Consider the following 16,004-nt stretch of genomic DNA (forward strand, 5'->3'; position numbering starts at 1 on the left):
CTTCTAAACCCACTCTTTATCAATATTGCTTGTATGGTATGGTTGGTGCTGGTTAAGCTCAATATTTAGGCGTTCTATCAACCATCAATGACAATGGGATATGAAGAAAATATGTATAAGACTCACTTTTAAACTTTTAACTACTAGTGTCTTAGTTCCGAGCTTCCTTCAGGGTATGTTCTTTTAGCATAAATGGGGAGACAAATTATTCCTAAATTTGGTCGAGTTCCTTGGAAAAAAAATCCAAATTTTAATCGAAAAGGATTATTTTAAAATTTTGAGAATTAGTCCGTATTTTCTGAGTTATTATCATTAAAATATATATTTATGTCCATTCCAAAAACAATTTACATATAGTACCGAATTTTAAAGTTTAATACTTGAAATATTGTGTTAATCAATTTAATTCAAAGAATATCATTTTACATTTTTCTCGTTTTTTTTTCTACGCATATTTTGTCTAATAAAAGCTGAAAGAAACAATGTAAAGTCTGTGGTTTCAAATAAGCTAGTGTAAAAGGGATTGGAACTTTTCAGATACTATTCTCATATTTATTCGTAGAATACGGGCTTTTACTATGTTTTCTTATTATTTGTAATTTTGTTTGTTTGTTTACCGTGTTTTTTTTTAGTTTACAGCTTTTTTTTTTAAATAACGGTAAGAAATTTAATAAAAGATATACATGGAATATTTGAAAGTTGGAGATATTCAAAGAATTAACATCTTCAAATAGGATACTGGTATAATTTCATAAAAATAAAGCTAGCAAATGATGATATATTTATTTTTTTAATTTTTTTTTGGAAAATAACACATATATAACTTGTGTTTTAATAAAATGTCGACTTTAACCTTTGATTTTCAAAAATGTCGAGATCATACCCTCTGTTTAACTAAAATGACAAAATTATACCCTAAAATGGATAACAGTGTCACAAATCTCCATTTCATTGATATTAACTCTTATATAAGAAAAACCGAATCAAATTCAAAACAGTATTCTAAATTTCAAATTTCCAATTTTGAAATAAAAATAGCCTTAAATTGATATTAAATAATAAAATTCATATCTCCCAAGAGATGACTTAATTCTGTGTTTGAATTGCAACTCTAAATCATGGGTTCTCTGTTCGAATCTGTAATTTTGATGACTATCAATTGTCGATTTTTACCCTTTTGCATTTTTTTGCGTTCTTAACGATTAAAAGACTGTTGTTTATTTTTTAGTTTTTTTTAATAAATTGCATATATGACACGAATTAATAAAGATAATTGGTGTTTACATTTAAATATTATAGTCAACGTTAATTAAAAGTCAATAAAAATAAGATTTGTGGTATTGTTGTCTATTTCAGAGTATGATTTCATCATTTTAATTAAACAGATGATATGATCTCGACATTTTTGAAAATCAAATGTTAAACTCGATATTTCACTAAAATACAAAGTATGCTTTTAGGAAAAGGTAAGATCTTATATTTCGTTAAATACATATCCTATATCAGTATATCTCATTTATCCTTTTTAATTTAATTATATATACACATCAAAATCAGCAATCTCAAAACGTAGGTCGTTTTGTTTCTCATTCCCGGGTCCAATCAACAAACCTCGCTGCGGATATATCTCGACCAGGGATTATTTTTTCCCCTTTTAAAGTAATTACCTTTTGGGTTATTCTTCACCTGAATTCATCAATTTCTTTCTTCTTCTTCTTCTTCCTGTTCTTCTTATATTTGCCTACGAAAAAAAGGTATGCGATTCGTTGATCATTTTCAGTACTGTTGCTTCTTCGTATTTGTATTTTTTTATTCTGATTTTCGTTTGAATTGAATAAAGTTTATAGGCTGTTCGTTTAAACATTAAATCAGAGTATCTCGCTCTATTAGGATCGGTTGATTTGAATTACTTGTTAGGAATAATCTTTTCTGTTGATTTTTATTGGAAAACCACAACTTTGAAGTGTCCAAGGGTTGAGAGGGTTTATCATCAAGAGAAAAATTTATCATCTAAACGATACTCTATATAACATAAAGGAATTATAAATTTGTGGTTTAAGACCAGTCTCTTGAGTTTGGAGATTTGGGTTTGAACATGATTAGCCAAACAAGAACAAAAGGTTGAAATGTGGCTATTGAGTATTTATTTTAAGTATTAGCAATTTTTATTTAAATGCGTAACGATGATCTATTTTATTAGGGGCAATTAGAATGAAATTTTATGATAATTTTTTTTCCTGTGGAAGAATTAGTTTGATGGCAAAGGTAGTTTTGAAAAAAAAAAGTTGAATACTTATATTCAGAAGAATACATATTTAAGCAAAATTCGTCTTATACACGAATATCTTCCTTTTTTTTTATCAAGTTCAAAGATGCCTGCCTTTTCATCTTACTGGGAATAACTAAGTTTTGGGTCAAGCTAACAATAGGGATAATTATTATAAATTGTTTTTGTTGCAGAAAAATGATTAGGCTTTTTAAAGTGAAAGAGAAGCAGAGAGAACTTGCTGAGATTAACAAGGGCGGTCCGCCTGTGAAGAAGCAATCAGCTGGGGAGTTGCGTCTTCATAAAGGCGAGTCATTCTATCTTGAAGAGAAAATTAAGGCCATGGATTTTTTTTAACAATCTAAAACCGTTTAACTTTTATTTAGTCTTATAAGTAGTTTCATTTCTTATAGTCAGTCCGACCTCTACCGAGATTGACCTACTGCTCTATAGTTTGTACTCTTTTTTTTGCTAAACTGAAGCTTTTTTTTTTCTCTTTTAATCATCCTCTTTTAAAAAAAAAAAATTGTGTCTTTTTAAAAAAAATTAAAAAATAATCGTTTCTTGTGTAAATTAGAAGTTATTTAGGCTTGTAAGTATGTTCTAAGCTCAGGTGATGCATAGTTTTATGAAAATGAGTAAAATGCTAAAAATACTATTTTTTTAGTTCAAGGACCAAGTTGTCACTTGCATGATAGTTCATGGAATTTGTTAACTATGAATTCCATTTTGTGTTTATCTTTTCATCATATTTATTTGGCTGGCTCGCGTATCACAGATATAAGCGAGCTGAACCTACCAGAGTCATGCACTATATCATTCCCGAATGGCAAGGATGAGCTGATGAATTTCGAGGTTACAATTCGACCCGAAGAAGGATTCTATCTGTAAGCAAGATCTCTAACAAATCTCTCCCGAAAATTAGATCAGGCAAGAACTTTTTCGTGAAGCTTTTAGATGCTAATAATAAACTTGTTGGTCGTGTGTAATGTCACAGAGGTGGCAAGTTCTTGTTCTCTTTCCAGGTCTCACCTATCTATCCACATGAAGCACCAAAAGTCAAGTGTAAGACCAAGGTAAAAAAAAGCCGAATAATGGCTCTTTGTGCCATTTGATCAAAACAACACGCCGAATAATAATACCCTTTGTTTGCAGGTCTATCATCCGAATATTGACTTGGAAGGAAATGTGTGCCTGAACATCTTAAGAGAAGATTGGAAACCTGTCCTCAGTATAAACACCATAATCTACGGATTGTACCATATATTCACGGTATTGTTGGGAAGCTAGATATTCGTGATTTTATTTTATATTTTGAAATCAAGGAGTTAAGGGTCTTTCTTTTTCTTTTTTCTATCTCGATTTTGAGCGCAGGAACCGAACTACGAGGACCCGCTGAATTACGAAGCGGCTGCAGTGTTGAAAGATAATCCGAAGATTTTCGAATCAAATGTAAGAAGGTCTATGGCTGGTGGGTATGTGGGCCAACACTTCTTCACTCGTTGCATGTAGTCTTTTGTTTCATTGAGACCAAAAGTCTATGAACATTAATATGACAATGAAAGCTCAAGTGAAAAATCAACGTGTATTGTAAAATTTATCCTGCATAAGTACATGATTTAACATTTTCGTGCATTTTTTTTTTTTTGTCATTTGCTTCCTGTGAGACTTGTTTAACTTGAACCCAAAGGGAAATGTGAACTTGAATGTATTTAAATTTTCCTGGATTTACTGGAAGCTGGATTGCTCGGTAAGTAACCTTACAACCAAGTGATTCGCAATATTATATGACAAGTCAGTCTTGATTTGTGGTATGCAAATCTGCTATGGGTTGTATTCTGAGTAGATTCTCATACAACCGACTCACTGAACCGAGTTATATTGGATAGAAGTTTTTCAAATTCTTAAAAGGCTACTAACCGAAATCAAATTAGTACGAGGAAAGCTATATTAGAAGCGTGTTTAATTTTTGTATACCAGCGGCAAAGTATAATTAAGATTTGTGTCAAGCTAAAAGCCTGCGAAGTAAAATCTCTATAAGCATCGTGCAAAAAAAAAAACCCCAGAAAAGTATAAATGATCTCGTGTAAAAATCAACTTTCCCCAAACAGGGCTCTGTGAGAAGAAAAAAAATGTTTACTAAAAGATCCTAAAGTCTTTGAGCTTTTCAAATCATCTCTTCCTCTTTTGCACTGGCCAGCCTGGCGTTCTCGCGATCCTTCCAAAAGATGGCGTACAACGGCGTGTAAAAGAGGCAACAAAGGCCGAACGGGACGGCCATCATCGTGAGAAGCCCCCGAGAGAGCGCCAAAGCCTCCTTCTTGGAGCCGAGAACGGGGTCCACGTTCTTGGAATCGTACCCGAACATCCTCTCCGAGAGAATCCCGACGAGCGGGGCGGCTAGCGAAGAGACCGAGCCCTCGAAGGCTCGGTCGAAGGCGTAGATCATGGTCCGGTGCTTCGCGGGGACCACCTCGGCGAACATGGGAGCGTTCGCGGCCGAGGTGTTCCAGCTTATGGTGAGCCCCATCAGGAACAGCGTGGCGCAGAACGTCCCGTAGCTCTCGGCCGTCTGTGGGACCGCCCTCAGGAGGAACCACGAGAACGGGATCCCCATGATCGCGCTGAACTGGGCGCACATGATTCGTCCCGAGCGAGGGTACACTCGAGAAAGCTTGTCCCCTAAAGCCCCTCCGAGCAGAGACCCCAGCGCGCACCCGATCGCGAAGAGGCTCAGCAAAGTCGCCGCTTTGTTGTGGTCGAACCCTGTAGGAATGACGGTTTTACCCGTTACCCGAAGTTTTGAGCTCTAATGGAATAAATAGAAGATTTTGATTTACCTATTAGCTCAAACCACATAGTGAAGAACACCATGGCGGTCCACGGAAACGATCCAACGACGCCTTGCAACACGATAATCCGAAACGTCTTAACTCTCAGAACGGCTTTAATAGCCGTCAACGATTCCCGCCAAACAGACGCCACATCACCGTTCCCCTTTTCAACAAACTCCTCCCTTTAAAAAAAAAAAAAAAACTTTAGTATACTTTAAGTAAATAGTCATTACGATGATGTGACATTGTTTGGACGCTTTTAACCTTTCATTTCGGCTATACGGCAAAACTTGAGTTTTCTATATCATAACATCGAAAAAAAAAAAAAAATCTTCGCTTTGTTTTAGTTTTGCCGTAGTACCTCTCGGAGCTCTTATTCTCCGCCGTCTTCCTCGGGTCAACCACGAAGAAGAACACAAGGACTCCGATGACGGCGCTCAAGCTGGCCATGGCGACGAAGGCGCAGCGCCAGCCTGGCATCCCGTGATAGGTCCGTCCGGCCATGAGCGTGGCGACGACGCCGCCCCCGATGCCCCCGAAGGTCCCGACGAATTGGAGCAATCCGAAGCCGACACCTCTGACCCCGTCTCCGTAGCTGTCGGCGATGAAGGACTGGATCGAGGGGATCACGATTGCGAGGCCGAGCCCGTTCACGGCCCGCCAGAGCGCCACGTGGGCGAAGCGCGCGCTGAGGCCCACCGCGGCCGTCGAGAGGGCCCACAAGAGCGTCCCCGCGGCCAGCACGGCGGGCCGGTCGTGGCTGATGACGAGGACGCCCGCCAGAGGGGACGCGATCCCACGCACGAAGTTGCGCGTGAACGTCAGGTACCCCAAGTCCGCGGGCCCCAGCGCGAACGCCTCGCTCACCTCTTTGTACACCGAGGGCAACAGATTCTCGTCCGCTCGCTCCATTATCGCCGCCAAGTTTATCAGAATTATCGACACCGACACCCCGTAGATTGTCCTTTTCCTGCTCAATCAATGTTCATCAATGTTCATCAAAGATCACGAGTTAACTTGAAAGGAATGTACTTCCAAAATGGACATGAATGTCAGCATTGAAGCATAAACAGTTGTTTTTTCTCATCTTCAATCAATGGCCTGGCTTCTTTAATTAGGTGAGTTGACTTTGTTAACTTGAAATTTGTTTTTTTTTTGTTCAACCAATTTTCTTTATTTGGTATATGAAACCGTTATTGTTGCGTATCTGAAGCTCTGCACTTATGTTATGTAAAACCTTAATAGAAAGTCAACATCTTGTTCGGGAAGGGAAATTGTGTGATGTAGTTTGTCAGATTTCAAATAAACAGTGGAGGATAACGGCATTAATATGAAATGAGATATTAGTAGTATAAAAAAGGTTGAAGAAAGAGAAGAAATACTTGCCTCATATTTTCCAAGCTTCTGGGAATTAGATTTCTGAATCGGAGAGGAAATCCAGAGGCCCGTGTACGGCCCATGAACTGAGATCTTATGAATCCCAAACTCTTTCTTCAAACATAAGATAAGAGATGCTTTTCACTTTACAACACATTAATGTGATTTAATTACACTGACTTTTTTTAAGTTTTAACGAAATAAATATCTTCTCCTCCCTGACCTCACACGGGCTCATCACGAATTTTCAACGAAATAAATAAGATACATGCCACGACGAAACGAAACATGATTATTCAAATTAAATCCCAACCCAACAAAACACACACTCTCTCTCTCTCTCTCTCTCTCTCGTCTTTTTTTGCATAACTGTATGTATTATAGTAAAGGAAACCCGGAGAGAGTTTCATTTACTTTTGATGGGCTTGAGGATTTTACACGTGTACTTTTTGTTTTAGATGTTAGTTTTCTGGTCAAACGTAAGGTTTTAAGATCGCGACAACCAATAAAAAAATCAAGGATTCTCTTTGTGTGTATGTGACTATGTGTTGCAAATTGCAATTTATTTTTTCTATTATTTTTTTAGATGGGAAGTCTGTAGCTGATGAGCTATGCCCGGAAATGCAGAGGTCCAGTAAGTCCTTTGTGGGGTAGTGTCAAAAGCTAATTGCATTTCGCAAAATTAAAAATAGAGTAATTTTTATATTATTAAAATCCAATTGCTTAGGCTATCTTTGTCATTTATCATTTTTATATGGGATTATAAAATGTTGTTGTCGATGGTTGTGCTGGAGTACTGATTTACGGGTGAAATGTTTAATTGTAAACATTTACTGCATAAAATATAACAAAGACACAGTAAAAAAAAAAAAAAAAAGCTTGGGTGTCTCTCAAGAGCTTAATTTGTCTTTATTATTTAAAGTTTAATAAAAAAAAATGTAATTTGAACTTAAATATTTAATGTAAATGCCTGAATATATGAATGGAAAATAATTCAAAAAAATTAAAATAAAAAAGACCAGCGAAGAAACTCTTTTTAGGCATTTGATTCGAGGCTTTCTATACTTTTTAGGCATTTGATTTGAGGCTTTCTATAAGAGGCCTGGGTAGCAATTGGAGTATAGGCCCAATATATTTATGAGAATAAGTTCGAAAATAAAAGCTTGATCTGCCTTCTATGATGAATTGGTTGAGAGACCATATCGAGAGTGCAAATAACTTCAAAGTCCAATTACCCTTGAAAAAAATTTAGATTCAAAATCAATTAAACCGCTTTTCCTATATACAGTATTTATATTTCAAGTTTATTAAAGCATTCATTTTTTTTTTTTTTGCTTTCATGTAAACGTTGTAGTAATTTTACTGTTTTTTAACAATTAATACGATTAGTTTGAATAATATTATAAAACACCCGCTTTTTATCCCAAGACCCTCGAATAAATCGAGCTGCCTCTCACTGGAAACTCACATTTTTTTTCATTTTCTCCAAAGTCCAAACAAGCAACAACTTCACTTTGGGAGTCAATTTATTTGGGAGGTAGCAATCTTTTTTTTTTTTTTTTTTTTTGTGCTGCTATAAAAAATTATAAATTGAAGTGAAAGACTTGGATACTAGTGTTGTACAATTAAAAAGAAATTAAAAAAAAAAAAAAAAACTTTAATGTGACGTAAACGTGGCTGCCATACGGGACTAACTTGGAAACTATATGCTCTCAGTCAGCGGCAGCGCTATCATTCATGAAGAATGAAGATAATATTATCCCGTATTCATATTAATATATTTACATAATATATACATATATCTTATTTTTTATATTATCCTGTATTCCGTGTGTGATTATAAAGAAATGCATTTTTATAATAAGGTGTTGCAGAAACTTGTGACATATTCCTCTTTAGTTCTTGGGAAGAGTCTTCGAGAAATTTCAAAACTCATGCTATGCAAATGCAATTAGACTTTGCAAATACTAAAACAATAATAAATAAATAAATAACAAATGAAAAGTCCAGTTCACAAAGAGCTAGTGTCGGATTAGCAATAATATATAATTAGGAAGTTTGTCGAGTTTTGAATACTTATATGGAAGATGCTCATGTGCATGCGCGTGTACAGCTTTGATTACTGGCTCCATATAACAATAATAATAATAAAGTATTATCATAATTCAATGGACACGTGCAAGCCAAGACTAAGATACATCATATGATATTGGAATGAAATAGATGCTTATGCATACGTACGTAATTATAGTTAATGTTTAATTGTAAGAGAATAGTAGTATGGGATTCAATACTTTTTTATTCATTGTGATTTATTTATTTTTATACAATATATCATGGTCTTTACAAATTTATCATACTATATTATTATTCTGTTTTTTAAGATAGCGGATATATACTAATCTACCAGTAACAAAATATTGATCTCAATATCGACGAAATTCAAAACTCTTATAGAATAATAGTACGTTGTACTTGTGTATAACCTTATGCAAATGAAAGATAAAAACACACACTAAATTTAAAGTAACTCGTTGAATGAATTCAAACTCATGAGAATTATTGACCTTAAAAAAATGACATTCAAGTATACGTCCAAAATTTTAATATATATCTAACCATAACTTTTAAAATAACTATTCTATCTTCAAAACAAAAGACCACAAATTAAAAGTGCAAACGAATATTCAAAAATAGTCAAACAACAATATAAATTAAAAAAAATAAACAAAAGACTAATAATCAATCCCCAAATTGACAAAGAAAAATGACGCCGAGCGTCCAGGACCTAGAGAGACCACGGCGCTGCTGCCGTAGAGAAATAAAATAATGGTTTTTTTTTCAGTTCTATTCTATTTCTATAATTAATTTTACATTTATATCATAAATGCATAGAAATTAATGCTAGACTAACCTTATAAATTCTCCTAATAACTGCTAAATACTTTCCCTTTAAATAAAGGGTAAACAATTCCTCAAAAAACAAAAAAATAAATAAAGGGTAAACAAACAACTGTCGAATCCACACGAAATGAAAGCCCATTCCTTAGAAAATGATCTATGTAAGTGGGACCCACCAATCGGAAAGGGCACACGAGTAGTCGTTGCCAAGTGCACACGTGCGTGGTGTCTTGTTTTTGCCAGCTAGCGGACACGTCGCTCTCAACCTTAGCTGGGTCTGCACGTGTCATTTATCATCGAAAATTATACATTTATATATATTTCTCCGATAATCGTGCTCCTTGGCATTTTGTCATGCATTTATAATTTATATTCCGAACCAAATAATTTAGCAACTAACAAATGTTGACTGGGTAAGCTGAATGTTCAACTAAGTTTGAGAGAAAATGACATATGTATTCTGTATTTTAGTCGAATATGGAGTTTTATTTTTTATACTTAAATTATCGAATTTGTATTTTTTGTTTAATTAAAATGATAAAATTATACTATAAAAATATCAAGTTGTAATTCGAACACGGAACAAAATCACTTCTTAGTAAGTATGAATTTTATAAGTCTATTTCGATTTAAGTCTATTTTTTATTTTAAAATTGAGAATTTAAGGGTTAAAATACTGATCTGGGGAATCAATATCAATAAAAAGTCTCAATAAAAGAAAGAATCGTTGCATTTTTATCTATTTTATGATATAATTATGTCATTTTAATCAAACGGGTGTATAAACTTGAAAGTTTTGAAAATTAAAAGTTATTTCACTGATATATGAATTATATATGTATTATTTTCTTTTAATTTAATGGATATTCAATTTTCAGTGGACTACACCTCAAGCTGGCTTCTCGGACGGGAGTCCCACGGAAGGAACGGTTTCCGCACGTGAAGTGGGCCTCGCGGAAGTACCGTCTGCCGCGTGGCATGGAAATGGCAGTTTTCTTCCGCGTGGCAGATGGAAATGGCAGGGGCTGTTGGGTTGTGTCGGAAGGCATATTACCACTGAGGATGTGTGTGTGTGTGTAACGTGTATATATTCTTTTGGAGTGCCATCTATTTTATTAAGTACTGAGGTAAGCAAAAAAATTACAGCAACAAAAGAACAAGAACAAAACCGATGAATTAAAATTGTACTCATTGAATTACAGCAACAAAAAAAAAACATAGGGTATAATTACAGCAACAAAAGAACAAGAACAAAAAATTGTACCTAATAATTATTAATAAAGATGAAATTTAATTTACATATCTATACTTTTTTTTTTTATAAAAAATTAACAGTTTAGTCCATTTCATTTATCATTTTTAAAAAAAATTAACAGTTTAATCCCTTTCATTTACCATTTAAATTTATTTTTTTTAATTTTTTTTAATTCATTATTGGAAGTTAATGGAAATATGGATTTCCATTAAACTTAACGGAAATTCCATTTCCAATAAACTATGGAAGGCATCAAAATGCCTAATAGAAATACCATTTCCAATAAGAAATGGAAGGTGGTTTATTGGAAATTGAATTTCCATTTCCTTCCAATAGCCAGGATGAACTACACCTAAGAAATTACAACAATATTCGAGAACAGCTTTTCCTCTTTTCTTTTGGATAAAAATTGTATGATCATTGTTAAGGAATATTTGCTTTGACCATATTTATTATTTCCGTGATTTAGAAACTTCTCTTTGTAATTAATTATATTTTTAAAAGTTAAAAAAATGATTTTTAATTACATGTATCAGCTACTTTATCGAATATGTCATGAAGAGATCTAAATTCAGTTAGGTGTAGGAAGACAAAAATACAAATTAAGAGACATAATAATAATAATAATAATAATAATAGAAGTAGTTTCTAATTGTAAACTTAGCCGTTTGCAAATAAGGAGTATATGTATACTTTTTAGTTTGTAGTATTTTCGAGACGTGGTATACATAGAACGTGAAATCATCCATATAAGCTCTATATATTGGTACATTATAAATTAAAAAAAAATGAGAAGAGAAAAAAAAAATTAAAAAAGCATCGGTATTAATACACACACTCCCAGTCCTCGTGGTTAGCCAAACATTTTTTGGGTGATATATCAATTCGGAATAAGATCTCTTATCTAGTAGTTGAGATCTGGTAAAGCCTTGGATTTTTTTTTTTTTACTCGATTCAGCTTCAATCATTGTATTTTTTTTTTCTAATGACTTTATATCTGGGAGATCATATTCACACCTAGGGACGGAGTCAGGATTTCATTTTAGGGGGGCTAATTTGTAAAAAAAAAATCAGAGGGAACTAATTTGTAAATTTGAAGGATAAAAAATTGTAAAAATAAAATGAAAAGTGAGTAAAAAGTGCAAAAAAAATAAAAATAAAAATAAATTGAGGGGAGCTATAGCCCCCTCCCCCCCCCCTCAGTGTAACGTGGCTTCGTGTCTGTTCACACCCCATTTTTTGTACACACCTCATAATTATTTGATTTTGAAAATTTATAAACCAATTACATACTTTATTATTCTTAATCACCAAATAAGTGATTACTATACCCTCATTTTTCTCAAATGCATTATGCATCCCATGCCATAAGTATTTATTTATAAGTCAAGCATCAATAATATTCTTATAATTCCCGGTGCAAGTCTCCAACATTATTCAATGGTTTAACACGGATATATCAAAGCAAGATCGAATTAGATGTTTTGTGAATTATATCTTGATATTATGTAAATTTTGTGCGTAAATAGTTCGACCATCTAACCTTATACATGATTGAAGAAAAAAAAATATGATCATTCTGAGAAAGAGTGATTTGATGAATATGCTGCGGAACTTGGGAATTTGACGAGGATGTGTTGCATTGTAATATAGAAATGTAGTATATAATTGTATATATGTCTATAGGGACATATATTATATATGAATATATTTCATAAACAATAACGTAACTTAATCTATATACAAACAAAACACAAACTACTTAAACTCGTATCTTAACACACCTTCATATCAAAACTAAATACAAACCCTTTAAAAAAAGAATCTAGATTTGCACTACAACAATATAATATCAAAGAAATATTGAATGATTGGTAAGTACTAAGTGCTATAACATTTTGATTCAAAAGTAATATAACATTTCCCCATGAGGTTAATTATCAGTCAAAGTAAAGCTCCAATGAAGTTTGGGCAAGAGGAAAGTAGATAGAGGAAATTAAAAACAATCACGGAAGAAAAGAGAAATGTGGTTGACTTGACTCGAATAATAATGTGACTCGAATAATAATGTGCTAGCTATATTTTGCATTATTCTTCCTATAACAAGTTCTATTCATTTTGGCTTGCCACTACTATTGACAAATTGTTTCTCTTAATATGAAAGAAATGGTAATCGACTAGACAGTCCTTGGACTAGTGGGTTGTTGCAGCTTGACCCTTATATCTTGATTTAACCAATTTTGCTCAACTAATTCTTATATTGTTGCAATTTAGTCTAAATGAACAACTTTCATCAATTTCAGTAACTAGTTTACCGACCTTCATCATTATTTTTAAAATAAATTGGAATTGATCTAAAAGTATCAACATTATAATTATCGGTTTAAAAACTTGATAGTTATGCCCGAACTGAAAGAATGTATCAATTGGGAAAAATTGCAACAAAACAAAATGTGAATAATAAAAAATGTCACCCAAAATACCAAAATTATAACAACTCTGAATATATTGCGGGACAGTCAATTTCGCTATGAGAAAACCCAAAGCTCAATGGAAGATAAGAAGATGAAATATATGTTATATTAGCTAGACTACTAAGTTGTATGTAATCCTGGATAAATAGAAATTGGACAAACTAATATTTTGTTCCGTTATATTTAACAAATGATACCAAAGTTACGTTTGATAAAATTTTAGAGTGTTTGATTTTTTTTTTTTTTTTTATTTATTTTTTTTATCTAGAATGGTTGGGATAATTTTGTCTATGTATTTCCAATGAGACATACAATTTTAATTATAGCCACTTTTTTTTTTTAAGGAATTATGAAAACCACCATTTTTTTTTTCTTTATGGCTATCATAATTAAATTAAATTAAATTAACTATTATAGTAAATTAAGCTCGTCAAAGTTCATAGAAATTAGTCTATGTCGAACTTTTTTTTCCTTTTGTGCTAATGTTTGCAATTGACAACTTTTTAAACTAAATTAAATTGCCCTTAAATTTATCATTTTTTAAGGACCCCTTATATTTATCATTGGAGAGCTTTTAGTAAGAAAATAAAATGTTAGCTATAAACGCCACGGTTTCTTAAGAAAGTTAGTAAACTTGGCCATCATGTTTTGATTGAATAGTCTTTAAATAAACTTATATATTTATTGCTGCAAAAAGATATGAGGTCAAACTGTGATACCTTCTAAATTTAGGGCTATATGTACAAAAAAGCTTAATTTTATTGGAGCAACTAGCAGATTATTCATACACAAGTACAAAATAATATATACTCGCACACGAGTGTGAAAAAGGTTTCGGAAAAAGAAAAAGAAAAGAACAGAAAAGAAAAGAAAAAAAGAAAAATGCAACAATACAATAATACACTACAACAGATCTCTTCCCTCAAATAAAGAAAAAGAAACAAAGCGTTGCCCTCGTGAAAGTGAGACAGAGGCGGAGAAACTGAGAGAGAGAAAAGAAAAGAAAAGAAAAAAGAACAGAAGCGTGAATTTCTCTCTCTTGAAACGTACCCAAAATTTAGAGAGAGAAAGTAAGAGCTAGAAGAAGAAGAACTAGGACGAAGATGACCGGAAGCGGTGCTTCGTCGGGAAGACTTCCGACATGGAAGGAGAGAGAGAACAACAAGAGGAGAGAGAGACGAAGAAGAGCCATCGCAGCTAAGATCTACACAGGTCTCAGAGCTCAGGGAAACTTCAAGCTACCCAAACACTGTGACAACAACGAGGTCCTCAAAGCTCTCTGCACCGAAGCCGGTTGGATCGTCGAAGAAGACGGAACTACCTATCGCAAGGTCTCTCAGATCTTCAAGTCTTTCCATCGATTTTCTAGATTCGAAAACGTTTCGATTATAACCTGATTGCCTCGAAACCACATAGCTAGATCAAGAAAATTAAATTTGTGCATTTTGAAAACTGATACTGGTACATAGATCTTTCACCTTTTCTGCTATTTTCTAGGTTCGAAGTGTTTCAATTGATTTGAAATCACGTAGATCAAGGAACTATATTTGTGCATTTTGAAACTGATACTGATACCAAGTGTTTGTTGTTTTCCGGCAGGGATGCAGACCACCGGCGATGGAAATGGGCGGCGCGTCGGCTAACATAAGCGCGTGTTCATCCGTGCAGCCGAGTCCACAGTCATCGTCATACCCTAGCCCTATGCCATCGTACCACGCGAGTCCGACATCTTCATCGTTTCCGAGCCCGACTCGTTTCGACGGAAATCCATCGTCGTACCTCCTTCCGTTCCTCCGCAACATAGCAGCGATTCCGGCGAACCTCCCTCCGCTCCGGATCTCCAGCAGCGCTCCGGTGACTCCTCCGCTCTCTTCTCCGACCTCTCGAGGGCCGAAGCCGAGGCCGGATTGGGAGTCCCTCGCCGGAGGCTCTCTCCGACATCCTCTCTTCGCCGCCTCGGCGCCGTCGAGCCCCACGCGCCGCCAACACCACGGCGGCCCCGCCACCATCCCCGAGTGCGACGAGTCCGACGCCTCGACCGTCGACTCGGGCCGCTGGGTGAGCTTCCAGACCGGCGGAGCCTCCGCGGTGGCTCCTCCGTCTCCAACGTTCAATTTGATCAAGCCGGCCGTGTCTCAGGCCGTGTTCTGGGGAAGCCCCGCGGCCGAGATGGCTAGGGTTCCGCCGGAGTTTGAATTCGAGAATGCCAGAGTCGTTAAGCCCTGGGAAGGAGAGAGGATCCACGATATCGCCGTGGATGATGATCTCGAACTCACGCTTGGGAACGGAAAGGGACGGTGCTGAGGGGATTGATGACGTGTACAAACAGATAGGGTTTGGTTTCTCCGGCTATGGTGTTCCTTTGTGTTGTATGTACAGATAAGGCCTTAAAACTGGCTCGCCGGAGATCGAAGTCCTCGCCCCCAAGCTTTATCCGATTTGAGAGGTTTCTTTTTTCATCCCCTAGATTATGAGATTAGAGATGCTTATTGAATTGTTTCTTTGATCATAAAAGATCAGGAAAGGAAAAAAAAAATTAGAATTACCATTGCGTATTGTTGGTTCACCTCATTCCTTGAAACTCAAGTTATCTATAAAATGTAGTTATTTGACGATTATGATTGTTACTACGTACACCTATGTTGTTAGTTTAGTTTCTAATGAGGAAAATATCTATCTATCTATCTACGCATTCGCTGAGCAGAACGTTACGTGACTTGACAAGTGAAAGAAATCAAGCAAGAGATGATTTTTCATTTTCTGTATCAGTACTCACACTCAGTAGAGGAGTAGGAGTAGGACCAACTCAATGGAGTCTGAATTCTGATTTGGTCTTCTCAATTATTCGTGCAGTGCATGTATACATACATGTATCTATATATACTGGGGTGTTTTTT

At 35.0% G+C, this 16,004-nt stretch overlaps 3 protein-coding genes across 4 annotated transcripts; 2 read left to right on the forward strand and 1 right to left on the reverse strand.

The window, feature by feature from the left end:
- Positions 1 to 1,572: 1,572 nt before the first annotated feature.
- Positions 1,573 to 4,024, forward strand: LOC149399494 (NEDD8-conjugating enzyme Ubc12-like). Of its 2 annotated transcripts, none has more exons than XM_089612001.1 (6): positions 1,573 to 1,659; positions 2,461 to 2,573; positions 3,045 to 3,153; positions 3,264 to 3,342; positions 3,422 to 3,538; positions 3,641 to 4,024. In XM_089612001.1, exons 2-6 carry the CDS (start codon positions 2,465 to 2,467, stop codon positions 3,776 to 3,778), a joined length of 552 nt encoding a protein of 183 aa, XP_089468127.1. In that variant the 5' UTR covers positions 1,573 to 1,659; positions 2,461 to 2,464; the 3' UTR covers positions 3,779 to 4,024. The 2 variants fall into 2 exon arrangements, with proteins under 2 accessions (XP_089468127.1, XP_089468126.1); XM_089612000.1 differs by having other exon boundaries at positions 1,585 to 1,754.
- Positions 4,025 to 4,163: 139 nt separating this feature from the next.
- LOC149399495 (Major facilitator superfamily protein) lies at positions 4,164 to 6,821 on the reverse strand. Its single transcript, XM_089611999.1, has 4 exons — positions 6,487 to 6,821; positions 5,462 to 6,070; positions 5,107 to 5,282; positions 4,164 to 5,032 (listed from the first exon to the last, which is right to left on the reverse strand). The coding sequence occupies exons 1-4, from the start codon at positions 6,558 to 6,560 to the stop codon at positions 4,434 to 4,436; spliced, it is 1,458 nt and encodes a 485-aa protein (XP_089468125.1). The 5' UTR covers positions 6,561 to 6,821; the 3' UTR covers positions 4,164 to 4,433.
- A 7,106-nt stretch (positions 6,822 to 13,927) lies between these two features.
- BEH2 (BES1/BZR1 homolog 2) lies at positions 13,928 to 15,741 on the forward strand. The gene is made up of 2 exons (XM_089611932.1): positions 13,928 to 14,438; positions 14,707 to 15,741. The coding sequence occupies exons 1-2, from the start codon at positions 14,211 to 14,213 to the stop codon at positions 15,409 to 15,411; spliced, it is 933 nt and encodes a 310-aa protein (XP_089468058.1). The 5' UTR covers positions 13,928 to 14,210; the 3' UTR covers positions 15,412 to 15,741.
- The last annotated feature ends 263 nt before the right edge of the window (positions 15,742 to 16,004 follow it).

Source organism: Urtica dioica, chromosome 4 (assembly GCF_054948205.1).
Source record: "Urtica dioica subsp. dioica isolate 48M chromosome 4, U.dioica_male_clone48M_v1_H2, whole genome shotgun sequence".
Classification (NCBI taxonomy): domain Eukaryota; kingdom Viridiplantae; phylum Streptophyta; class Magnoliopsida; order Rosales; family Urticaceae; genus Urtica; species Urtica dioica.